Genomic DNA, 25,070 nt, shown 5'->3' with positions numbered 1-25,070 from the left:
TAAAATTATGATGGTTTTTTAATTCCATTTTTAAAAATTTTAATATTTAAATAAATTTTTCAACTAGCTTTTAATTAATTGAAAATTACATTTTTATGACTTTAGTATTTTCCAAAAGAATATTCTTGTGCATTAATGAGTAATTAAATAAAAAGGGTAGGGAAAGCAGCTTATTGTATCCAAATAAAATAGATTTATTATCTATTAAAGGAGACGAATATGCTTGTTAATAGAAATTTCATGAATATTTATCAGAATAGATGAAGGATAAATAAGTGAATTAATAAATTGAAGAAATTTTTTATTAATTAGTAGGTAATAATAATAAAGATTGATAATTTTTAGATTCAGCATTTCAGCATCAGATATTATTCACAACAAATTTGATTATTTATATATTTAGTTTGCTTGTTTGTTTTGATCAAAATAAAAATTTATTTAAAACAAAATTTCTTAACTTGAAACTGAAGCAAAAGTTTGATTAAAAAGATTTAAAGTATGAGTACTGAAAGTGACAAAATAAAAGATAGAAGATACTACTTTAACTTTTTAGTTGGAGGAATTTCTCTGTATTCGTTCACTTAAATGTGTAAATACTAAATATAGGCTTACAAACAGAAGAAGGCAATTATTTAGGCTGAAAAAGCTAAAACTTACACTCCAGAATAACTCCTAATGAAAATCAAAGAAAGAACAAATAACTTAATGGATATTTCAAAATTAAGGGGATTTTCATATTCAAACTCTAATAAAACAGAGATTTCAGGAAGAGTATTTCTTAATGGTGTTATTAAGTGTGATAAGCCAATTTATTCTAATAACTCATATGGAAATAATTTAGAATTTGTAAACAAAGGATTGATTTATTCTATCAAATATGACGAAGATAAATACTCATTGGATCCTATTGATAACACAAAAAAAGAATATAAGTTATCGCATTTCCCAATAAATGCAACTTTTTAAAAGGTAAAAGGCTTTACAATTTAGGAATAAAACGGTTCAATTGATTGTTATGTACCTGTGACTGATGAATTAGATATGACAAGAGCTCTTCAATTAATTGGCTAAAGAGATAAGCTTATAACTGCAACTTTAGGATAAAGATTTTTAGGCTTTATAATACTGATTGTTAAAATAATTGTTGATCTATTTTGCGGAACAGCTTCACCTTTGTCTCGTTCTATTCGTGGTATTAGACTTGGAATAACTGAAAAAGAGATAGGCATAAAAGTTGATTCGATAACAAGTGTTTATGGTCAAATATTTTTCAATATGGAAACTGGAAAGTTTAGATTCGAACTTCCTGATGCACTTGTAAACGATAAAAATTAATATATTTTTAATATGAAGCAAAATTTACTAGATAGTCGCTTTTTCAGGAATTTCTTTGGAGTTATTTTCTTAGGAACTATGGTTTACTTTAGCAGAAGAGCTTATATCTACTGGAAAAATAACTTTTAGAATGTCAAACAAAAATAAGAAGAGTGATTAAAATTTAATTACATGTATAAATAATGTATTTTTTGTTTGTTATTTTTATTATTATTTTATAGACCAAAAATTAATATAATCTAATATACTATCTAATTATTTAAAATCTAATTAAATGGATTCATTTTTGCAAGAAGGTAAAACATATTTGTTTGAGATAGATAACTATTTACCATAGTTTATTCTAATTAACTATAAATAAAAAATATAAGGTAGATAAAAAAGTTATCAATTTAATGATAATATTTATTGAGATGAAATATTTTGAATTATTGTTAATTAAAAAATCATCTAACAGATTTATAATTTGTATAATAGATATTACGAAAGAAATAATACCATGTTATTCGATTAAGGAATCGCTTAACTAATAAAAATTGTTAATATAGCTTAATATTTTAGTGCAATTATTAAAATCAAATATCGAATAAGAAATACTAAAGATTTATGATCAAAAATTGTGTATATATTAGTTGATTTTTAGTTTAAATTTAGATTTTATCAAAGTTAAATAAAATATTTTTATTTTTCCTTATTTTTGTCATCTTAAATAATCTATAACTTAATTTCTTGAAATACTTTTTTAGAAAAAGAAAATTTAATATAAGTAGTCTACATCATAATGTTACTTTGTCTATTTCTTATAAAGTAGTGTAGAAAATTAATGTTTTTCATAAAAAATTCTTTTATTTCAATTAAAATAATTCAATATATTTAAATTAATGGGAAATAATTATTTTATTTTAACCTAAATACTTACAAAAATATAACTTTTTGATAGAAAAAAATATAGTAGATATTTATAAATTAAACATTTCTTTTAATTGACAATTTTCCTGGGTTTAGAAATGGGTTGTAATTATGTTAATATACGCTTTTGGAATTGCGTAATATAATAATTTTAGATTTGATCAGAACAAATAATTATAAATAAGAAAAAAATTAATTTGTTAATAGATGCTATACTGTTTGTTAAATAACTAGCTATTTTTATCTATTTATTTTAGAACCCCTTTTAGAAATCTATATCAAATTTTAATAATTAATTCTTCAAACCCTTCAAAAAAATCTTGATAAGATGTATTAATTAATTAATTAGCTAGACTAGACTTATCATAGATTAAACAAGCCAAGAGTAAAAAAAAAAAGTGATTTAAGAGAAGAAAAATTATAATATTTATAAAAATAATTGATTTAAATAAAGTCACGTGCCATCAATAAAATCCATTTATAAATAATTTTGTAATAAGAAAATTAAATTGAAATAATAAATAAAAATCTGCAAATAAATCAAAATGTTGAACTCAAGATAAATTTCACAAAAGAGTGCTTTCTAAAACAGAGTTGCTGAAAGAATGAACAGCTCAAAGCTTCAAAGAGTTAGTCCTAAATCTGGAAGAAAGATTGATAATTCTTGGGAAGACATCTTTGAGCAAAATCCCATAAACACTGACTTGAGTGAAGAATAAAAAATATCTCTCTTGCTTTTCAGTTTGAATATGTATATTTTCTTAAAGAAAAATCAGTCTAAGTGAATGAGAAAGATAAATATAATATATTGTCATTTACCATTATTTCGGTCTTAACCGAAGACAGCAAAAAAACTGCATAGTTAATTAAATACCTTACTGTTACTTGCTATCAAAATGATTAATATCTCATGTTTCAAATCTCAATTCCATCTTAGTATATAAGGTGGTTTAATTTAAAAATACATTTATAAAATTAATTGTCTATTCAAATTTCCTTGTACTTATTATATATTACTCCTATATATTAGTTTATACACATACTATCATAATATATTACTACTTAAATATTTTTATACTCTCAATCGAGGTTTCTGTTTCTTCAATACATAATTTACTCATTTCATTAACAAAAACTATGCTTTAAATTTATTAGAATGTTTGCATCAAAAAAAGTATAAAAAAGGCATATAAAAATAAAAATCGATCATTAAGCTAAGTAGTAAAAATTATTATTTATTTTTTTTCATAGTTTTATAATAATATTTAAATTTTGAATTATTTTTTAAAAATTATACGAATTATTTTTTAGTTTATATTTACAGGTTTATTGATTGATAGATAGATTGCTTTATTTTTAGTATATAAATCCCACTGACATCAAATTATGAAAACTTTATTATTTTCCAAAACTTTCTTTTTAAAAGTAAATTAGAATTCTTTAAGGGAAAAAATATTTAAAAATTGATTATAATATTTAATTCAACTAAAGCTAATTGATGTTAATAATTTAAATCTTCATATTAAATGCTAAAAAAAATTGAAAATTAATTCAACCACTCAACCAACCTAAATTGGCTTAGATTAATTTCTTAGCTTTATTAAAAGTTAAATCAGTTAATAGATTAATAGATTTTGGACTATTATCAAAAAATGATGTAATATAATTATTTAGCTAGTAAGGCTGTTTGTGTAGTGTAGAAAAGATTTCTGTTAGTTTTTCTTTCTACCATGATTAAGCCTAATTTATTTCATGTATTTCTGATTAGAAAATTAACTTTAATAAAATTAGAATTACAAGAGAATCTATTTATGAAGTAGACTTAATTATACTAATTTTAAAGGATACTTCCCAAGCAATCTAATTTTAAATAAAAAATATCAATAACATTTTATCAAAATTATAATAATTATTTTTGTTTTTGGTGGTTTGTTTTCTTTTGATTAACAAATTAGAATTTTATATCAAAAATTCATAAAAATTCCTCCAAAATTAATATATTTTGAAAAATCAAATTTCTTTTGGAAATTTAATTTGATAATACTCTAAATAGCTTTTAGATTGTATCTTTAAAAAAAATATTATTCTAAAAATAACAATACTTAGTAGAAATAGATAACAAACAAATATAAAATAGATAACAAATTATGCAAAGAGTTTAATTAGTTATTTCTTCTATTCAAAAGGGATTACAGTTGATAGGAGATGAAGCAAAAGCTTAAATTAAAAACAACTACATGAAGAATGTAATCATACATAGGGGTGTTTAGCATCCAAAAGTTTATCAACTAGCAAATGATCAAATGAAAAGTGAACTTTTTAAGAGTTTAGAAAACGATGAGAAGTTAAAAGTTGCTGAGGAGCTTATGAAATCAGAGTACGGAGAAGACAAATTAGTTTCTATTTCTATATATGAAAAAAATTATAAAATATTAACTGAGGCTGATATTGATTCTATAAAAAAATTGATCAAAGAAGGATATGTATAAGAGTGGGCTACTTGTGATATATTGTCAAGACCAATTAGAAAATGGACTCTCCTTTCAGAACAAAACACAAGGTTTGTAACAAAATAATGAAAATATTTTTATGTCTATTATTAAATTCAATGTTTATAGGTATATCGCTGAATGGTCTAAAGAAGAAGAATGCTTATGGATAAGAAGATGCTGTTGTGTTAGTCAAGTAACAAGAGCTAAAAAAGGAGATCAAGGAAACTTTTAAGGTTATATTGATCTTCTCTTTGAAATCTGCGAAAGAGTCATTCAATATGACTAAAGATTTAATTAGCTTGGGGTTGGATGGCTTTTAAGAGAACTCTATTTAGCTGATAAAAAGAGAACAGTTTCTTTTATTGAAAATCACTATAATCAGCTCAGCAGAGAAGCTCTAAGATATGCTATAAGAAAAATGACTGCATATTAATATAATCGTCTTTTGGATTTTAATTCTTAAAATAAAAATGAAGAAATACAAAAACCAATAAAGAAATGAACTAATGATAAATAAAACATTTTATATTTTGTATAAATTAATATTTAACAAACTTTAAATAAATACTTTCTAACTTCATCATTTTAAATAAATAAAAATTTAATTATTAGAATAATTAATTTTGTAGGTAATTAAGCTTAAATAATATTAATGTCTTTTTTTTTAAGTAAAAATAATAATTAATAATTTTAATAAAATACTATTTCATTTCTTATTTTTCATGATGAATCAATTTTCATTTATTTGTTTATTAACTCTTTATTTTGTAAATATTTTGAATCTATCCATTCTCGTTTTTTATTCAAAAATAATGTTTAATTTATTTTATTTATGAACATATATTAATTTATTATTATTTTTTAATTATTTATTAATTTAAAAAATATTTTTAATAACTCCATTCTCTTTTTTTCAAAAATAATATTTAAATCAGTCTTTAAAAATTTTATAGGTTTATTTTCTAAAATTATAAATAATTTTAGATTTTAAATTATTTAATAAACAATTATTTAGATAATTAATATTTGGGTTAAGTTAGTAAAAAAGCCATATTTTTTTTAAATTATAAATTTTTTTTTTATTTCAATTAATTTTGATAAGATAAATATATTATCAAATTCACTCAATCGACTATGTTTACATACCAATTATTAATTGTTTTAATAAAAGATTGAATGTGAATATTTTAACTAATTAATCATTATTTACAATTATTTAATTTATAACCTATTAAATTTGATAAAGTTTGCATGCAAGTTAGAAAGTATTCATATTTTAAATATTATTTCTATTAAATAAGCAATAATTTTTTAGCCAGCTGATTTTTGGAAAAAAATAATAATTAGATTGAATTTGTAAATAGCTCATTATAACCTATTTAGATATTTATTTATAAACATGCTTTATTGAGAATTTATTTATAAAATAATTGTTAAATAGTTTTAAATATTATTTTTGTTTAATTAGCATAAGAAAATTTATATTTAATTTACACTTATGATTAATTTAGTCTTACTTAAAACATACTTTTTGAAAATAAATTTTTCTTTTCAATAAATTGAAAAAATTTGTTTGGAATATTTTTAAGATATTCCAGAAAGAAATATATTGTCAAATTTCTCAAGAAATTTAATTATATTATTCATGAGGATTACTCTGATCATATATTAGGATCAAAAGAACATTTAGAGAAATATATAGAATATTTATTTTGTTAACACATGCAAATTATGAATGCTTTGAGCTTAAGTTAGCTATATTAAAATTTTACTTAACTTTAATAAAAAAAATAATGGGGATTTAATTTTGAAACAATCCATAAACTAGAAGAAGAGTAATAATCTTTTGAAATTTCGCAATTATCGCATTAGTCATTACAATTTTTATTTAGCACAAATAAAATGACTGATTATTTTGGTAGATTACAATACCTTTATGTTTAAAGACTTACTAGATTATATTACTAAATTTTTAATTAAATAATTAATCTTTTCTTCCAATTGTGTATTTTTTTTTTAAACAAAGAGGTAAAAAAATATAATATCAAAAATCATAAAAATTACACTATTTATTTGCTGTTGTTAGTAAAACTCCAAAATATCCATAAATGTTCTTACATAGCTTCCTTAAGAAATCCACTAAGCTTGTCCCAAAGGTTAGTAAACTCACAACCATTCCACAAAATAACATTATCTTGCATGAGTATTAAGTTCATAACCTATTTAAAGAATATAAACTTCCTCTTCTTTAAGTAAGATTTAAACTCCTTTTACATTTGATTGCTTTTTTTAAATTTAAAAAAATGAAAAAACGAAAATTAAGTCTTCAAACACTTATTTCAGTAAAATAAACTAATATACTATGAAATTTTACAAGTTTTAGATCTAAATAATCAATTTAGTTTTAAGCAGAATTATAAGATTTGATTTAAATTTCTCATTTTTCAATTTTTAACTCAATTAGGCATATAGAGCTACTCACCCTGAAGATGCAATAAAGTTAGCCGAATAATTAGAAAGATAAAAACCTAGAAATAACGCTTCTCAATTCACTGACTTCGTCGTTAAAGCTTAAGTAAACTATATAACAATCATTATGAAAAATTATTTACATCAATTTTAATTCTATAATAAGGTGCATGCTGGTGGTAGAGGTAAGGGTTATTTCAAGGAGTCTTCTTTGTAAGGAGGAGTATAATTTGCTCACTCTCCAGAAGAAGTAGGAAAAATTGCTGAAAAAATGATTGGAAAGACTTTGATCACAAAATAAACTGGTTCAAGAGGACGTAACGTCTCTTCAGTTATGATTACAGAGCGTATCTTCTTAAGAAAAGTAAAAATAATGATTTACAATAAGCAACGAATAAATTTTTAATTCTTTAAATAATATTTATTTATGAATGACTTATCTTTAATGAATAAACTTTGTAAAAAATAAGGAAATGTATTTCTCAATTACTTTAGATAGAACTAGAGGTGGATTATGTATCATATGTAACGAGAAAGGTGGTGTCAATATCGAAGAGGGTGATCCAAAGCATATAAAGACTTTCTTTTTAGAACCTGGTATTGAAATACCTAACGAAACATTAAATGAAATTATTGCAGCTTACAATTTAGGCTCAGCCTTTGATTAGTAGCTTAAAAATGTAATAAAGTTTTTACTTCAATTAAATTTTAAATTATTTAATAAATTAGATTGTAACTAGTTTATACAAATGCTTTATTGACAATGATGCAACCTTGTTAGAAATAAATCCTTTGGGTTTAACTATTGATAATTAAATCAAGTTATGTGATCAAAAAATGAACATTGACGATAATTCATCATACAGATAGCCAAGGTTATCTCAAATGGAAGATATTACACAAGTAAATAGTTATTTTCATGCAGATTTTAAAAAAAAAATTATATTAACAATTTAATAAAATTAAACAGAAAGATTGGAAGGAAATCGAAGCACAAAGATATGGATTGAACTATATTGCTTTAGATGGTAACATTGGTTGCATGGTAAATGGTGCTGGTTTAGCTATGGCTACTATGGACATTATCAAGCAAAAGAATGGCATGCCTGCTAATTTCCTAGATTGTGGTGGTATAAAATTTTATCTTTTATAATAGATAGGAAATCATTTAAAAATGAAATTTTAATAATAAAGGCAAAGCAGATGATACTTAGGTAGTAGAAGCTTTGAAAATCATGGATAATGATCCTAATGTAGAAGCTATTTTAGTTAATATTTTCGCAGGTATCACAAAGTAAATAAAATTAATTTTGTAGCAATAAAAAATAAGCCAATTATATTTAAAATAGATGTGATATAATTTGTCTTGGTTTAATCAAAGGTATGTCCCTTTTGGGTATGAAAAAGCCAATAATTCTTAGATTAAAAGGAAACAATGTAGAAGCTGCAAAAGAAATTATATAAAACTCAGGTTTTAATCTAATCTTCACTGAAGATTTAGACGAAGCTGCTGAAAAAGCAGTCAAGACTGCCATGATTATCAGAATGGCAAAGGAAGCAAAAATTAATTTAGAACTAACTTCATGATATTATTTATTTTTATCTGCTATATTTTTATCTTTAATTGTATCTAAAAATTATTTTTAATCCTTACTTTCCATACTAAATAAAAGATATGTTTTAGTTCTACATTAAAATCTGTAACACTTAACTAAGTAGTAATTTAATTAATTTACTGCTAATAGTGTAAACTAATCAACTTAAAAATTTTTTTTTTAAATTACACATTATAAAAATATATTAAAAAATTTAATTTATTTTTCAATTTCAAATTATAAAAATATTTTTCTAAAAAAATTCAAATTGAGATAAAAATTTAGATTTTTGCAATCATAAAATGAAAATATTGAATTTAATAAATAAAAAGAAGCTTTTGAAACAAATGCTGAAATTGTTTGAAAATAAGTTTATTTGCATTTTAAACAGTATATATTATTATTATTCTACTTCTTCAAAAATTAATATTGAAGAAGAAGAAATAACAAAAATCTGTTTTATATTTGTTGACTTTATTAAAAGTACATTTTATTAATTGAATTCCATATAAAGTTCATTTTATTCGTTGATTTCAATAAAAAATTCATTTTAATTTTTGATTTCTATAAAAGGTTCATTTTAATTCTTGTGTTCTTTTAAAAGTTAATTTTATTAGTTGAGTTCATATAAAAAAAATCAAAATTATAAAAATTGTTTGATGCTTGAGATAAAAATTAAAGTGATTATTGATTTGATATTGATTGATATATGCAATAAATATTTAAATGTAGACTAAAAATAAAATATTGTGTTGTTAATTTATTATTCTAATTCAGACATAAATTTTTTTGTGGATTTTATATTAGAGATGAGCAGTTTAGCTGTTTACGTAAAGTCTGTAGGGTACTGTTAAAAGTAAAAGCGAAGTAAGCCAGAAGAAAAATTTGTTAATAAAAATTGAGCCAGATTTAGCATAAACTAAATCTACAACTTCATTTTAGATATCCTTTAATTAAATATTGATTTTGTCATCGACATATTTATCTTGTTTTTACTATTCTTCTTTAATTGTCTTAATTTTATTAGTTATTTCTTATTCAGCTTTTTAGTTACCATAAGTGAACATAATTGAGCTGTATATTACAAAAATATTGTACTTTTTAAATATTTCAGAACAATCTTCAGTGACATCCTCACAAGTTAAGTAATCAAGCTTAACAGAATCTGAGGAGGAAAAAGATTTACTTCTTCTTTTTTAACCATGTACTCTAGAAGATTAATAATGATAAGATATAACATCATAAGTAAGATCAACGGACTTTTCTTTCCATTATTTTAAAATGGGAGTTATATCTCTTAAAACTGGCTTTATTTTGAAAAAATTTGGAATATCTCCAAATAATGATTCTATCTGAATGCCTATATAGAAAAATGTAATGATAATACCCATTGGTCCTACATCTTTAGATAAATTTACAATAAGTTAATTTATTTAGTTTATTTTTTTTCAATTTAAATTACTTGTTTCAGCAAATTTATAAATAGCCAGCATTATAAAAAATGTTAGATGCAAGACTATTGAAGTCATAGGGAATTCATCATATTTAAAGCCAGATAAACTAGGCTTATTCAAAATATGTAAAGAAGAGGCTTATCTCTTTTCTAAATCCTTCTTATCTATCTATTCAGTTTCTTCTTCTTTTATTAAAGGTTTTTATTCTTAATCTAAGTTTCTTTATTAAACTTTGGAATCTCCCTACTACTTATTCATTTTATTCTAAACTTCTTTCTCTTAATTAAGTGCGAACAATAAAGATATTTTTTAATTTAAAAAATTAATTTTTATAATTGATAATAATTAGTGGCATATAAAAGTATCTTTGCAATTTTGAATTTAAATCAATCAGTCTATTAATTTAGTTCCAAAAAATAGAAAAATTTATTTAATATCAATTCATTTAAATTCTACTACAAATTAAAATTTATGCTAAAAAAAAAATGTTTTCAATTAATTAAATATTTAAGATTATTTTATTTATTCTTTTTCATACATTACCCAAATAACAGAAAAGAAATAAAATCACCAAATAATAGCTCCTTATTACTTATGGTTTATTCTAAATAACTTATGCAATTAAGTTATTGTAAGTTATAACTTATTATTTATTTAAAATTTTATTGAATTTCTTAAGATTAACTTAAAATAAACTAAACTCTCTTTTATTAAAACTAGGTTAAATTTATTTTAATAATAGCAGCCATTTTATAATTTTTAAACTTAATTTATCTACTCAATTATTTCAAATAACTTTTTTTTAATTGTAAGAAATAGACTATAAGTAATGATGTTATAGATAATTAACATTAGAAATGAACTTTCTATTCAGAATTTAACATTTAGGATAAATTATTTTAAGTTGTCTATTAATTTATTAATTGTATTAAAGAACTATTTTGTAAATTAAAAATAGAAAAGCCTTAATGAAGATAATAGACATTATTAAGAGATTATTAAATAAAGAACTATTATTTGCTTTTATCATTTTTCATCAGATTTAATTTAGTAAAGATATAGGAAGAATTTATAAGATTTATAATTTATTCTTCTTATATATCTATCTATCTTTCTTTTTTTCTTTTAATCAATAATATATATATGTATGTATGTGTTTTTGATAAAAATTAAAAACTATGATTTAAATCCAGAATTGGAATTTAAGATTTAATAATTATTATTACTTAATTACAATAAAATAAACATTTTAGTTAGTTTATAAATATCTTAAAAAACAGAAAATACATATCATCATATAATAAATAGATAAAGATAGCAAAAAGACCAATGAGTGACGAGTCATCATAACAATTGTAGTTATAAAATGCTAAATAGGAGCAATCTAAGAAGATCTAAAATAAAGATATTTTCTTGAAGATATCTGAGTTTTTAAACATTAGTGAGCTATGCAAACTAATGCGCGCAAACAAACAAATTTTGTCTAATTGCTAAGAATATTTCCGTTAAAAGTTATATAAAATGAGGTACATCACAGAATAGTAATTCTAAGATGTTTAAAACACTGACTACGGAAAAATTTATAGGCAAATTTACAACCGTGATGTTCTTTTTACTAACATCTCTCAATTCCCTATTGATAAGCAAAGTGTTGATGATTTAAAAGTTTATAGAAGTCGTTCTTAAAAAAAGCTTTTCAACATTGGAATTAAAAAGTTTTCTATTGGAACCAAATTCACTGCATTCTAAACCCACGAAAATGCTCTCTATTTCTGTAAAACTACAGAGTATTTTGCAAGTGATGAAGATTTTGAGTATATTAGGAGAACAAACGTCACAAAATTCTCTACTTCTCCTCGTAATTTCATTTACTTAACTGGCGCAGGAGCCGTCTATATAGTCTTTCATGAAGAAGAAAAACCATGCAGTTAGCTGAGAGAAATTGTACTTGAATGGACACTCGAAATACCTGTCAATCACTTTAAGGCTTCATATGGAATGGCTGCATTTTTGATTAAAGAAACTGAAGCTTAACGTCCTGTATTCTCTGCCTAATTAAATAGAATAGTCTCAGGATAAGAAATTGGTTCTAAAAATAATTCTTAGTAAATGGGAGTAGATGACACAAAATTGAATATAGTAGTTTATCATATCAATGATTTAATCCCAGAGGATGTCAATAATCCAATTTCAAATAATTAGCGTATGAAGAGAGTATCTGAATATTAATTTAATGATTCTCTTAGTTTTGCTGTTGGGTATCATCAGCTCTTGCTAGTTGGTTTAGATAATAGATTATACCATGTCGATTTATCTAATTATGTCAATATTGGAGGTGTTTAACCAAATGTTTTACCTGCCAAGTTACATGAAGGCTTATCTAAGAAGTACATAACTAAGGTTTTTAGCGGCTTTGCAAGTTTCTTTGCTTATGAGAGAGAACAAATTCCACCTATGGATCAGTGGAATACAGAATAAGTTATTCAGTTCCTGAATTCATTTGAGGAATTCTAAGATTATATTAATATAGTTAAATATGAAGGCATTAAGGGATCAGATCTAAGTAATATGAATAAAAAGTTTATGAAAGATCGTCTTGGATTGGTTAGGTAATTTTATTGCAATTTTTATATTGAAAGTTATATTAACTCTCTTTATTTAAAAATTTTTTAAATTCTTTTAAATTATTATAATTAGAGATGATTTACAACTTAAGATTTAAACAGAGATTATTAAATACAAAGAAACTACCTATAAACCTGAAAAGCTCTATGGATGGGGAAAAAACGACTCAGGTTAATTGGGATAAGCTAAATGCAGTAATATTAGTATTCCTAAAGAAATAGAAATACCTTCACTTTCAGTAAATGATGAGATAGATGTTATAAAAGTTGGATGGAGGAATTCATTAATGATTACCAAAGAAAAAAGGATATTTATTACTGAAAACAGAGAAAGAAAGGTAGAGAAAAAGTTACCAGAGAAGCACGAAGCAGACGTTGATTCAGAAGAAGAAAAGAAAGAAAACAAAAATAATAAGAAATAAAAGAAAAATAAAAAAGAGTCAGAGGATTTAACAAGTAAAGACAAAGGATAAAAAGCAAACAATTCTAAAGGTAATCAGAAATAAGGAAACAGCAACTCTTAAACAAGTAAGACTTCTTCCTAAGCTAATTAATAGTAAGAAACGACTACAAGATGGATTGAGATAACAGACAAATTCACTGAGCTCAAGTAATTAAATATAAAATTTTTTTTGTAAAATATTTGAATAAATTTTATTTACAATCATAGGGATAAGAGAAAATATAAAATCATCGAAGTTAGCTGTGCTAAAGATACTGTCTGTGTTTTAGGAAATTGCTATGATAATAAAAAGTTGGCATAATTGTAGCGCGGAGGAGTTGAATAGGAGATAGGGGAAGATGATGAAGAAGAATATAAAAAAAAGCTCACTCCAATTCTCTCTATTATAAACAGAATCAAATGGGATCCTGCTTTAGATAAATCAGATTTCAGCATTGTGTATTAAGATAGATTTTTGAAAGATCTGGAAATGGATTTTGATACTTTTGATATATCTGATGTAAAATCATACAGAGTAACTTAAATTAAAAAAAATGGTAAAGTTGTATGGGATAGAGAAAAAAAATTCGAAGATGTTTCTTGAAATTATCAAAAAAAGGAGTAAATGCTTTCAAAAGTACATATGTATATAGATAGTTTAATAATTATTTAAAAAATTTTTAAAACAATTTGTATAGCTATTTGCAGTATATTTTATCTATATCAAGCAAATTACTTGTAAAATTAAAATAAAAGATTAATTAATTAATTTGTAATTTTTATATTATTTACTTACTGTAATACCTCTAATTATTACCACTAATTTGGTAAGTTTTTTTAAATATTTTGTTTTTTAAAAAAAATAGGTGATAATTAAAAAATTTTTGAGCATTGAAAAAAACTAATTTTTTGTGGTATTATTTTTGATTTATTATGTGAAAAATGAATTAAATGAAGATAAATTCATTATATATATATTTTTATTACTAAAAAACATAAATCAAAATCAACTCAAGCAACAAGTTTTCTGGTAATAATTTAAATATATTAGAACTAAAAAGTAAAAAAGGAAATTAATAAATAAATTATTCTTTATTAAACTAAATTACTAACATAAAAATGAATCTTTCTAATTTTGATTTATTCTCATAAAATTTTAATTTTAGCTTAAAAAACTAATAGACAAAGAAAGGAACTCTGTTTGGATCACTTTTATCAATTGTAATTTTTGGAATTACTATTTGTTATTTTGGTTATCTTCTGGATCAGTATTTTAACAATTTAATTGCTCCAAACTATAAAGCTTAAAATTTTGTAAATGACGGTTCTATTAAAGTAGATTTATAAGAAGACACTGTTTCATTTAGATTTGAATCTAATATTAACCTGAGCCTTGATGTTCTGGAATAATAAACAAATCAAACATATTTTGTTTATATGGCTTTCTATTTATATCAATATTAGTATGAATATGCTTATATACCTATAGATATAATAAAATGTACCAATCCTGATTCATAAGGGTATTATTGTTTGGAAATCTCTAAATTATAAAATCATACTTTGGTTTCTAATTAAAAAGAAAATATTTTGTCTTAAATCTAGATTAATGTTTATGGTTGCTATGATTTAGACCATTTTAAGTAAACTATTCCTGACAATTGTGCAAGCTAAGAAAAAATAAATGGTATGATAAATGGTTTTAATGCTGCACTTAAAATTAGAATAAAAACCTCTTAATACAACACTACATCTTAAAAAATAGAGACTAGCTATATGAGCAGTTTGATTTATGGGCTAAGCAATTTGCAAATACTAACTACTGTAAAAATATTAGAGTAAAATACTCATGTGAAGTAAGGATTTTTTATTTAATCCGAAAATTACTTTAGCTCTCCTTTACAGTATAATTTAGAAAGTTAAACTTTGGACAGGTAATCTGTGTATTAATTAGTAGGACTTAGTTAATTTATTTAACTAAATATTTTAATTGATTAAGTATTCTAGCGTATTGATATTTAATATCCACTAATTTCATAAATCCTTTCTTTTGTTTACAGTATTTTTAATTTGCTAATGATGATTGGATTTTTAGCTAAGAAAGCATCTCTAGATGCTATCAAATAAGATTTTCTCATGCTTTTTTTATAAAATCATTACTTAGATATTTATTTACAAATATCTAAAGATATTAAACTAGTGAAATAAAGCTATTAATCCCCATAAACAGCACTCTCTAAGTAAAAATAACTTAAAAATGATACAGATGAAGAATCTGATAGTTAGTAAATATAAGATGAAATAGACAATTAATCTTTCAAATTTAATAAAAATATACCATCAAATTCTTTTAAAATTAAATAAACGTTAGATTCAAGAGTTTCTATGATAAAAAAAGATATGTCTCAGATTGAAAATAAATAAGATAGATTTTTTTTTGAAGCAAATAATTTTATGATTGATCAAAAAGCGTTTTAGTAGCAGAAATAGAATGATAAAAATGAAAGTAGTTTTGAATAGTAAGATCCTTTTTAGAATATCAAAAATCTTTCAAATCCTAAAACTTAATCATAAAAATCTATAATAAATAAGAAATAAAAAAGTCAACCAATATTTGAAAAATCAATTGAATTAGTACCATATTTGTTATCACCTACGTAACCAATTCTACGATCGCCAAATCACACCCTAAACACTTTATAAGAAAACAAAAAAAATTAATAGAATATATATAACTTAAATACTAACAAATTAGCTATAATTAAGTTAGATGAATAAAATATTCATAAAAGCAACGAGTTTAATTAAATTCTATAAAAGTTCTAAGTAATCAAAAATAAAAATATTTCTTCAAAAATTAAAAAATATCTTTTTAGTTTCAGGTTATTATTTATTTATTTATTTATGAATTATTTTTATAATTTTAAAATTTTTTATTTAAAAAAGATATAAAAAAGCAAAATAAATCACAGATCATTTTAGTTTAAAACAATTCCAAGATATTCAAACCTAAATTGATGAATAGCTTGATATTTTTAGAATTTACAAGGATATTTTATTTTTGAAAAAAGCTATATTTTTCTTGTTAGATTAAGATTAATTAGCTGCATTATAAGTAGTTGGATGCACGTCAAATCTTTTAAATTATAAAAATGGTAAATACATTAAAAATAAATCACTAATTTCTTAAATTCTAAAAAAATACAAATAAGGTATCAATCTAAATCATTTCGAAATGCAGGAAGCAATATAAAAATCTGATGAGCTTTAATAAGAGTACTTACATAAATTTTTATATAAGTGCTAATAAGATAAATTAAATTTGAATAGCATAGATAAGAGGATTTTAGAATCAATTAATCATCAATTGATAATATGAAAAACTAAATTTTATTTAAAAAGAAATCTATTTTTTTGTTTAATTCTTAATTTTATTTTCAGTTTTAATTATCTTTGAATTAATGTTAATATTTATATTCTTATATTCTGTAAATTTTTATTAATTAAAACCTATTTTATAGAGAATCGCTAAAAATTTAATTTGCATTTTTTAAAATTTCATTTTTTTTTTCCTTTTAAACCAAAAACTAAATTTTATCAAATAATAAAGTAGTTATTATTTTTATTAGAATTAAAAATTTTACACTGTTCTAAAAGAAATTAACTTAAAACTTCTACTAGCAAAAATATGAATCTTTCAAGTCTTGATTTATTTTCATAAAATTTTAATTTTAGCTTAAAAAATTAATCGAGAAAGAAAGGAACTCTGTGTGGGTCATTTTTATCCATTATAATTCTTGGAGTTACTATTTTTTATTTAGGTTATCTTCTGAATTAATATTTCAACAATTTAATTGCTCCAAACTATAAAGCCCAAAACTTTGTAAATGATAGTTCTATTAATTTAGAGTTATAAGAAGATACTGTTTCATTTAGATTTGAATCTAATTTCAACTTGAGCGTTGATGTTCTGGAATAATAAACAAATTAAACATATATTGTTTATATGGCTTACTATTTATATCAACGATAGAGTGATTATACTTTATTGCCTATAGATATAATAAAATGTGTCAATCCTGATTTATAAGGATATTATTGTTTAGACATCTCTAAATTACCAAACAGTACGTTGATTTCTAATTAAAAAGATAATATTTTGTCTTAAATCCAGATAAATATTTATGGTTGTAATGATTTAGACTTATTTAAAACAACTATTCCTGATAATTGTGCAAGCTAAGAAAAAATAGATAATCTGATAAATGGTTTTAATGCTGCAGTTAAAATTAGGGTAAAGACTTCTTAATACAACACTACATCTTAAAAAATAGAGACTAGCTATATGAGCAGTATAGTTTTTGGGTTAAGCAATTAACAAGTGCTATCAAATCTAAAAATATTAGAATAAATAACTCATGTGAAGTAAGGATTTTTTATTTAATCAGAAAATTAGTTTAGTTCTCCTTTATAGTATAGTTTAGAAAATTAAACTATAGACAGGTAATCTATATATAAGTTAGTAGGAATTAATTATTTTATTTCAATAAATGTTTTAATTGACTAAGTATACTAGCGTATTGACATTTAATATCCATTAATCTCATAAATCTTTTCTTTTGTTATCAGCATTTTTAATTTGTTGATGCTAATTGGATTTATAGCTAAGAAAGCATCTTTAAATGCTATCAAAAAAGACTTTTTCATGCTTTTTTTATAAAATCATTACTTAGATATTTATTTACAAATATCTAAAGATGTTAAACTAGTGAAATAAAACTACCAGTCCCCATAAACAGAGCTATCGAAACAAAAGTAACTTTAAAATGATACAGAAGAAGAATGTGATAATTTGCAAATATAAGACGAAATAGACAGTTACTCTTTCAAATTTAATACTAGAATACCATCAATTTCTGTTAAAATGAAATAAATGTTAGATTCAAGAGTTTCTATGATAAAATAAAAAGATCTGTCTCTAATAGAAAATAAATAAGATATAATTTTAGATTAACCAAATAATTTTATAATTGATTCGATACCTTTTTAGTAGTAGAAATAAAATCATAAAAATTAAGGGAATAATGATTAATAATACTCTTTTTAGGACATTAAAAATAATTCAAATCTTAAAACTTAACTATAAAAATCTGAAATAAATAAGAAATAAAAAACTCAAAATTTTAAACAAGCATTTGAAAAATCAATTGAATTATTACCATACTAGTAATCTTCTCCGTAACAAACTCAAAACTCAGTTAATCACAATTTAATTAGCAACTTTTTTTAAGAAAACAAAAAAAACTAATAGAATATACATGACTTAAATACTAATAACTTAGCTATGGTTGAGTTAGATGAATAAAACTTTCACAAAAAAAGAGAGTTTTGTTAAATTTTATAAAAATTCTAGGCAATCAAAAATAAAAATATATCTTCTAAAATTTAAAGATATCTTTTTGGATTCAGGTTATTCTTTATTTATTTATTTATGAATTATTTTTATATTTTAAAAAATTTTTAATTTAAAAGATGTAGAAAAACAAAATAAATCACAGATCATTTTAGTTTATAACAATTTAAAAGGATTCAAGCTTAAATTGATGAAGAGCTTGATATTTTTAGAATTTACAAAGATATTTTATTTTTGAAAAAAGCTATATTTCTCTTGCTAGATTAAGATTAATTAGCTGCATTATAAGTCGTTGGATGTACATCAAATCTTTTAGATTATAAAAAAGGTAAATAAATTATAAATAACGAATTTCTTATATTCTGAAAAAATACAAATAAGGTATAGATCTAAACCATTACGAAATGCAGTAAGCAATATAAAGATCTGAAGAGCTTTAATAAGAGTACTTACATAAATTTTTAGAAAAGTGCTAATAAAATAAATTAAATTTGAATAAAATTGATAAGAGGATTTTGGAGTCAATTTAGAATTAATTAATCATCAGTTGATATGATGAAACACTAAATTTTAAAATCAAAAAGAAAATTATTATTTTGTTTAAATTTTTATTTCAATATTCAAATTTAATTATGTTTCAATTAATTGCAATATTTATATTGATTTAAATTCTTATTTACTGGAAATTTTAATTAATTAAGACCTTATTTTGTAGAATTATTGCTTGCCAAAATAGTAAAAACATCTTTTAACAACTATAGCCAAAATTTAATTTGCAATATGTAAGAATTTACAGTGTATTTAAAATTTTAGAAATGTATGGTAAGTAATAAATAAATATATTATTTAAACATAGTCTGTTCTCCTCAATTAATTTAATTTGATTATTTTTAAGTGAGAAATGAATTGATTCTATTATGATTCTTATTCTACATATATTTATTTTTTTCTTATTAAGATCCATAGATTTGAGAAGTCTTGATTGATTATAAATATTAACATAAATTTTATGGGCTAAACTTTTAAAAAACTATATTCAAAAATTGATTTAAAGCTTGATGTAATTAATGAAAATTTGTTATTATTTTAGTTATTAAATTAATTTTGATTTCTGTGAAAAGAAATACAAGAGATATAAATACTTTTTTTCTCAAAATAGTAAAATTTATGGATTTTTTTTTTTTTGATCAGTGCCTTTTAAAGAGTTTGATAAATGAAAATAAAATTAAAAATTTAGCTTTTAAAATAATTCAAAAATAGTAATAATTATCTAAATGAATTCAAGTCCGTCCTGAATATTAATTAAAATATTTTGACTTTATTAATTAGCAAAATATAAAAATAAAACATAATTAGAGTAGAGTGCCTTCAAATACTTTTTCTTACTAAATATAATATTAATGCAGATAATTTAATTGTCTATTTTTATTCTTGATGTATTAACAATTTTGCATGATGTAATTCAATAAAATACTTTATTATAAAAAATGAAAAAGAAAATTGATCACTATAAATCTGAAGTAATGTTAGCGCTATTTTTTATTAAATCAAAACTTAAAAAATTACTAACTTTCCTAATTCAAATTAACCGGAATTATTATAATTTGCATTTGCTTTTAATGAATAGAATATGCCGCTAATAATTTCATTAGGCTCCTAGAATTTTTAGATAAATTTACATATAGGAATGATATTTATATATCAAATAATTCACTTAAAAGAATTTTTTTGTATAAATCACTTGCAAATTTTTAATAAATATTTGATATAATTATTAAACAAACAAAAATAAATAAATAATTAAAAAAGGTCATCTTCATTTTAGGTTAAAGCAATTAATAGAGAGAGAAAATGGGAATTCATAAATTGATGGATCTATTAAAGGAGAAAGCTCCTGGATGCATTAAGACATCAGATCTAAAATTCTATGCTGGCCGTATGATTGCATGTGATGCCTCTATGGTAATCAATAACTAATTTAAGCATAATCTAATTATTTTATTCATATTTACTATAAATAGGCAATGTATTAATTTTTAGCAACTACAAGCAGTGCTTCTGATTTCTAGATATAAAATTTAACAGATAAAGATGGCAATAAAACAGGACATTTAGTTGGTTTACTTAATAGAACTGTAATGCTTATCGAAAATGGTCTCAAGCCAGTTTGGGTTTTCGATGGTAAACCTCCTTAATTCAAGAGTGGTGAAGTAATAAATAAATAAACAAATTCATTCAACATTTTTTAAAGATTGAACTTAATGAAATATTTAAAAATATTTTTTATTTATAAGCTTGCAAGAAGACAAAAAGCAAAAGACGAAGCTGCTGAAAAGTAAAAAACTGCTATAGAAACTGGTGATATGTAAGAAGCTTTAAAGCAAGAACAACGTAATTTGCATATTACAAAAGAAATGAAAGCTGATGCAATAAAATTACTTTAATTGGTTGGTGTTCCAGTGATTTTAGCCCCATGTGAAGCAGAAGCATAATGCGCTGCTTTGGCAAAAGCTAAGAAAGTTTTTGCTACTGTTACTGAAGATATGGATGCTCTCACTTTTGCTACACCTTTTCTCTTGAGAAATCTCAATAGTAAAAAGGAACCAATTACAGAAATAAACTACGAAAAGATGCTATAAGAATTAAAGTTATCTCATAATGAATTTGTTGATTTGTGTATCTTATGTGGATGCGATTATTTAGGACGTATAGAAGGTGTTGGCCCAGTTAATGCTTTCAAACTTATAACAGAGCACAAATCTCTAGAGAAAGTTCTTGAACACATGGAAGAAGTTAACAAACAAAGCACTAAAAAATAAAAATATACAGTACCAAGTTCTTATGATTATGTATCAGCAAGAGATCTTTTTATTAATCCTGAAGTTACTGATCCAGAGACTATTTAGGTAAAATTGATCTTTTTTATGTAAATATTTATATATAAACTGTGTTTATTTATAAAAAGCTTGAATGGAAGAAACCAGATGTAGAAGAATTAAAGAAATTTTTAGTAGAAGAAAAAGGATTTAGCGAGTAAAGAGTTACCAGTTAGATGGAAAAAGTTTTAGTAAAATTATATTTTTTAAATTAAATAAAAATTTATTTTAAATTAATCATAGAATGCTAAAGAACATAAAGGTTCTTAAACCAGACTGAATGATTTCTTTAAAGTATAGCCTAAAGATACATCATCAACAAGTAAGGCATCTAAAAAGCCAACAAATACTAAAAGTGCAAATAAAAAGGGAGGAAAAAAATGAAATAATTAATATAAATATTTTGTTACTTATTATATATATAATTAGCTATGCGCTATAGAGTATAATTTATAATTTTAAAATCACTAAAAAAAAGAATATTCTAGTTATTATTTGTTAGAAATGTGCCAAAGCAATGAATGAAAATAAAATTTATTTTTAACCTTAAATAATTAATGAAAAATATCTAATTTAACAGACACATAAAGTAGAATGAATGCATATTTTAAAGATAAATAGAAAATATTTGTTATATAAGCTAATGAAATTAGAATTAAAAGCATTAGTTAATTAATTATCACTATAATTTCTATTTAAATGTTGGCATTTAAAATAAAGTCGTTTCTATTATTTAAATGAGAAATTAAAACATTCATACAAGAAATCCTTTGCAATAATTTAAAAAGAAATAATAAAAATTTAATCTGAAAAATAAAATAGGGAATCGTTAAATAAAATGAATAAAGTCAGGCAAGGAATCTTAAACAGACCCGTTTAACAATATCATGGTCGTAATTAAACAACTCTAGTATGAAATTAAAATGAAATACCAATTAATTCGCATTTTATATTAAATGCTGCTTGCTGCTTTTACTTATTTTTAATTTTATATTAGGATCTATAACATGAAAAAGAATCACAAAAGATGCAATCAAAGCAAAATTTATATAATAACATCCATGAACATAGAAGAGCCTTCTTTGATGGAAGTAGGGAAGAAAAATACGAATTAAGGTAACATTTTAAATTATCTTAAGCAAAATAAATTTTAATTTGCTTTAAAACATTTTTAAATTACAGATAACATTAAAAGAAAGAAGTAGATTTCCTTAAAGATGCTAAAGATTGCTACTAACTCAGAGAGAAAAAGCTTAATGAATATGAGAATGCTAAGAATTATAAATATTTCCTTGAAAATGCCAGAGTAAAAAGTTATTTTTTCAAGTGCCTCCTCTAAAATGAATTTTTAAAATAAAATAAAGAAAGAAGAATAAGCAAGAGCTGCAAAAAGAGAATACGAAAGACACATGATGAATTAAAATAGAAAGGTAAAATATTTATTTTGAGTGTAAAATCGCAATGCTAATAAATTTATATATGTTTAAAAAAAAGATGATATAAGAAAAAGTTGAAAGAAAAGACTTTGAGAAGCAATTCTCTATCTATCAAGATCTAGAAAATAATAGAGTTGACTTTAATAAGAAATCTCATGATTACAGATGAAATCTGTTGAATTAATCAACGAATATTATAAATTAACATTTAAATAAAATTAGATGTTAGAAATATAATTTAAAAATGCACTAAATAATAAATTTAAAGCTTTTAAAAGTAGTACTTATTTATTTGTTTATATTCTTTATTTGCTTTTCAGTTATTGAAGTAAATATGGCTTAGTTTTAGTTTATTATGTAAAATAATATCATTCAAACTAAAATATATTTTAAATTATAATTAATATTTTCAATGTTTTAATATTTTTAATATTAAAATTTATTTGAAAATTAATTAAATTCTAATTTTTATCATATTCTCACCAAACTAAATTAGTAAAATATTATTAAATAAAGAGGTAATATTTTTTAAATATTATTTTTAAAGCTTTAATTTTATGCCAATTTTTTAAATTATTTTAGTTCAAAAAAATTGAGAAGATAATCCAGAAAAATTATTTATTATTAATTCCTATCATATTTTCAGCTAATAATATAATAAAATTATATTTTTAAAATATTTTTTTTATAAATTTTTTAGTTTTAATTTTAATCTAGAATTTAAATATTTATTTTTAATTGCGAAAAATATTATGCTGTCTTTTTTAACAACCTTTGTTTATAAAATTTTATCTATATAATTCTTGTAAAAATCAATAAAAAATATTGATTATTAAATAAATAATAGTAAATATTTGAATTAATTAGTCATTCAATTTTAATCTAATTAAATAGATTATTTGAACATAAATTAAATATAATTAAAATTTATTAAACTATTTATCTTTATTTTAACTTTAACTAAACAAATAATCTTTTAATTGAGGTTAAAAGGTGGGACTAAGTTCAAGTATTTTCGAATAAAAAAATTAAATGACATATATGTCGTCATTTTGATTTTTGAGAGAGATTTACAATTTTATTTAAAGTGTAAAAGTTTAAAATTCTTGTAAAACTAGATAGAATAATCTTTATATTTGTATATTTTATCATTTTATTTTAGAATAATAATAATATAAATAATAATAATTATAATAATAATAATAATAAAGATTTATTAATCTTAACTAAAAAATAGATTTTATAATTTTGGTTTTCTTTTTATTTAATTTTTATCATGAAAAAAATTGAAAGTGTTTATTTGAGTAATTTAAGGACATTAAATACGAATAATACGCACATTAATTAATTTTATATATTAATCAAAAGATTTAATTAAACTATTCAATTTTATCTTTTTGCTTTCAATCTTATTTGATATTTTTGGCACTTTCTTTGGTTTATCCTTCTTATTTGTTTCTGGGAGTTCTTTGGCCCCAATTGGTGATAAGGAAGAATGCAAATAGACATATTACTATAGTAATAGTATAGAAATTAATGTTTTTAGAGAATATCCATGCACTCTCTGCACTCAAAAGAACAAACTGAACACCAAAGGAATTGAAGAAACTCATACATACAAACCATCTAAGTACTTTATGGACTATTCCAAACTTCTCAAATATTTTAAAGATTTTCTTTCCATTAGTAGCAGCCTTCCACATAAATTTACTTACTGAAATATAAACTGCCCATTATAAGAAAGCTAAATAGTAACCTGGATAGAAACCATGCCAAAAAGCACTGACTAAAATAGTTGCATATTATGCATATGAAGCTTTAGTTTTGCTATTCTTAATTTCTTATTCTGAATAAAGACGGAAGTAAACATAACGCTTCAACCATACTTAAATTGTTTTATTCCATTTATCTACTATAACTTTAACTTCGTGACTAAGCTCTAAACTTTCTTCTACTGTGACAATTTAATCGAATTTCTTTGATAAATTATTATAAGTAATACCTGTTGAGGCACATGAGCATTGG

The 25,070-nt window shown here is 22.3% G+C and overlaps 11 protein-coding genes across 11 annotated transcripts; 10 read left to right on the top strand and 1 right to left on the bottom strand. All coding sequences in view use genetic code 6, as the record gives it.

Annotated features, from left to right (window-relative positions):
• Positions 1–498: 498 nt before the first annotated feature.
• TTHERM_00437570 (transmembrane protein, putative) lies at positions 499–1,491 on the top strand (the record flags this gene model as incomplete). The annotated part of the gene is made up of 1 exon (XM_001017753.1): positions 499–1,491. One exon carries the CDS (start codon positions 499–501, stop codon positions 1,489–1,491), a length of 993 nt encoding a protein of 330 aa, XP_001017753.1.
• A 1,298-nt stretch (positions 1,492–2,789) lies between these two features.
• TTHERM_00437580 (hypothetical protein) lies at positions 2,790–3,029 on the top strand (the record flags this gene model as incomplete). Its single annotated transcript, XM_001017754.3, has 1 exon — positions 2,790–3,029. The coding sequence occupies one exon, from the start codon at positions 2,790–2,792 to the stop codon at positions 3,027–3,029; it is 240 nt and encodes a 79-aa protein (XP_001017754.1).
• On the top strand, positions 3,030–3,581 carry TTHERM_000437579 (transmembrane protein, putative; the record flags this gene model as incomplete). The annotated part of the gene is made up of 1 exon (XM_012798058.1): positions 3,030–3,581. One exon carries the CDS (start codon positions 3,030–3,032, stop codon positions 3,579–3,581), a length of 552 nt encoding a protein of 183 aa, XP_012653512.1.
• Positions 3,582–4,391: 810 nt separating this feature from the next.
• TTHERM_00437590 (DNA alkylation repair enzyme) lies at positions 4,392–5,238 on the top strand (the record flags this gene model as incomplete). The annotated part of the gene is made up of 2 exons (XM_001017755.3): positions 4,392–4,804; positions 4,863–5,238. 2 exons carry the CDS (start codon positions 4,392–4,394, stop codon positions 5,236–5,238), a joined length of 789 nt encoding a protein of 262 aa, XP_001017755.2.
• A 1,606-nt stretch (positions 5,239–6,844) lies between these two features.
• TTHERM_00437600 (succinyl-CoA ligase [GDP-forming] subunit beta) lies at positions 6,845–8,792 on the top strand (the record flags this gene model as incomplete). The annotated part of the gene is made up of 8 exons (XM_001017756.3): positions 6,845–6,988; positions 7,201–7,311; positions 7,372–7,569; positions 7,676–7,885; positions 7,935–8,108; positions 8,176–8,335; positions 8,400–8,499; positions 8,555–8,792. The coding sequence occupies 8 exons, from the start codon at positions 6,845–6,847 to the stop codon at positions 8,790–8,792; spliced, it is 1,335 nt and encodes a 444-aa protein (XP_001017756.1).
• Positions 8,793–9,573: 781 nt separating this feature from the next.
• TTHERM_00437610 (transmembrane protein, putative) lies at positions 9,574–10,512 on the bottom strand (the record flags this gene model as incomplete). Its single annotated transcript, XM_001017757.3, has 2 exons — positions 9,574–10,202; positions 10,263–10,512. 2 exons carry the CDS (start codon positions 10,510–10,512, stop codon positions 9,574–9,576), a joined length of 879 nt encoding a protein of 292 aa, XP_001017757.2.
• A 931-nt stretch (positions 10,513–11,443) lies between these two features.
• On the top strand, positions 11,444–14,199 carry TTHERM_00437620 (XPG I-region family protein). Its single transcript, XM_001017758.3, has 3 exons — positions 11,444–12,863; positions 12,952–13,488; positions 13,549–14,199. Exons 1-3 carry the CDS (start codon positions 11,584–11,586, stop codon positions 13,922–13,924), a joined length of 2,193 nt encoding a protein of 730 aa, XP_001017758.2. The 5' UTR covers positions 11,444–11,583; the 3' UTR covers positions 13,925–14,199.
• Positions 14,200–15,811: 1,612 nt separating this feature from the next.
• On the top strand, positions 15,812–16,385 carry TTHERM_000437619 (hypothetical protein; the record flags this gene model as incomplete). Its single annotated transcript, XM_012798057.1, has 2 exons — positions 15,812–16,202; positions 16,267–16,385. 2 exons carry the CDS (start codon positions 15,812–15,814, stop codon positions 16,383–16,385), a joined length of 510 nt encoding a protein of 169 aa, XP_012653511.1.
• Positions 16,386–17,665: 1,280 nt separating this feature from the next.
• Positions 17,666–18,408, top strand: TTHERM_00437618 (transmembrane protein, putative; the record flags this gene model as incomplete). Its single annotated transcript, XM_001470792.2, has 2 exons — positions 17,666–18,294; positions 18,399–18,408. 2 exons carry the CDS (start codon positions 17,666–17,668, stop codon positions 18,406–18,408), a joined length of 639 nt encoding a protein of 212 aa, XP_001470842.2.
• A 2,176-nt stretch (positions 18,409–20,584) lies between these two features.
• TTHERM_00437617 (flap endonuclease-1 PIN domain protein) lies at positions 20,585–21,993 on the top strand (the record flags this gene model as incomplete). The annotated part of the gene is made up of 5 exons (XM_001470791.2): positions 20,585–20,695; positions 20,755–20,943; positions 21,028–21,639; positions 21,699–21,800; positions 21,853–21,993. The coding sequence occupies 5 exons, from the start codon at positions 20,585–20,587 to the stop codon at positions 21,991–21,993; spliced, it is 1,155 nt and encodes a 384-aa protein (XP_001470841.1).
• Positions 21,994–22,447: 454 nt separating this feature from the next.
• Positions 22,448–23,214, top strand: TTHERM_00437630 (hypothetical protein; the record flags this gene model as incomplete). Its single annotated transcript, XM_001017759.3, has 5 exons — positions 22,448–22,519; positions 22,607–22,725; positions 22,792–22,915; positions 22,974–23,039; positions 23,104–23,214. The coding sequence occupies 5 exons, from the start codon at positions 22,448–22,450 to the stop codon at positions 23,212–23,214; spliced, it is 492 nt and encodes a 163-aa protein (XP_001017759.1).
• Between the last annotated feature and the right edge of the window lie 1,856 nt (positions 23,215–25,070).

This window comes from Tetrahymena thermophila, assembly GCF_000189635.1.
Source record: "Tetrahymena thermophila SB210 genomic scaffold scf_8254607, whole genome shotgun sequence".
In the NCBI taxonomy this organism is placed as follows: Eukaryota; Ciliophora; class Oligohymenophorea; order Hymenostomatida; family Tetrahymenidae; genus Tetrahymena; species Tetrahymena thermophila.
The sequence above is the reverse complement of the archived record's forward strand: the minus strand, read 5'-3'. Positions and strand labels throughout refer to the sequence as shown.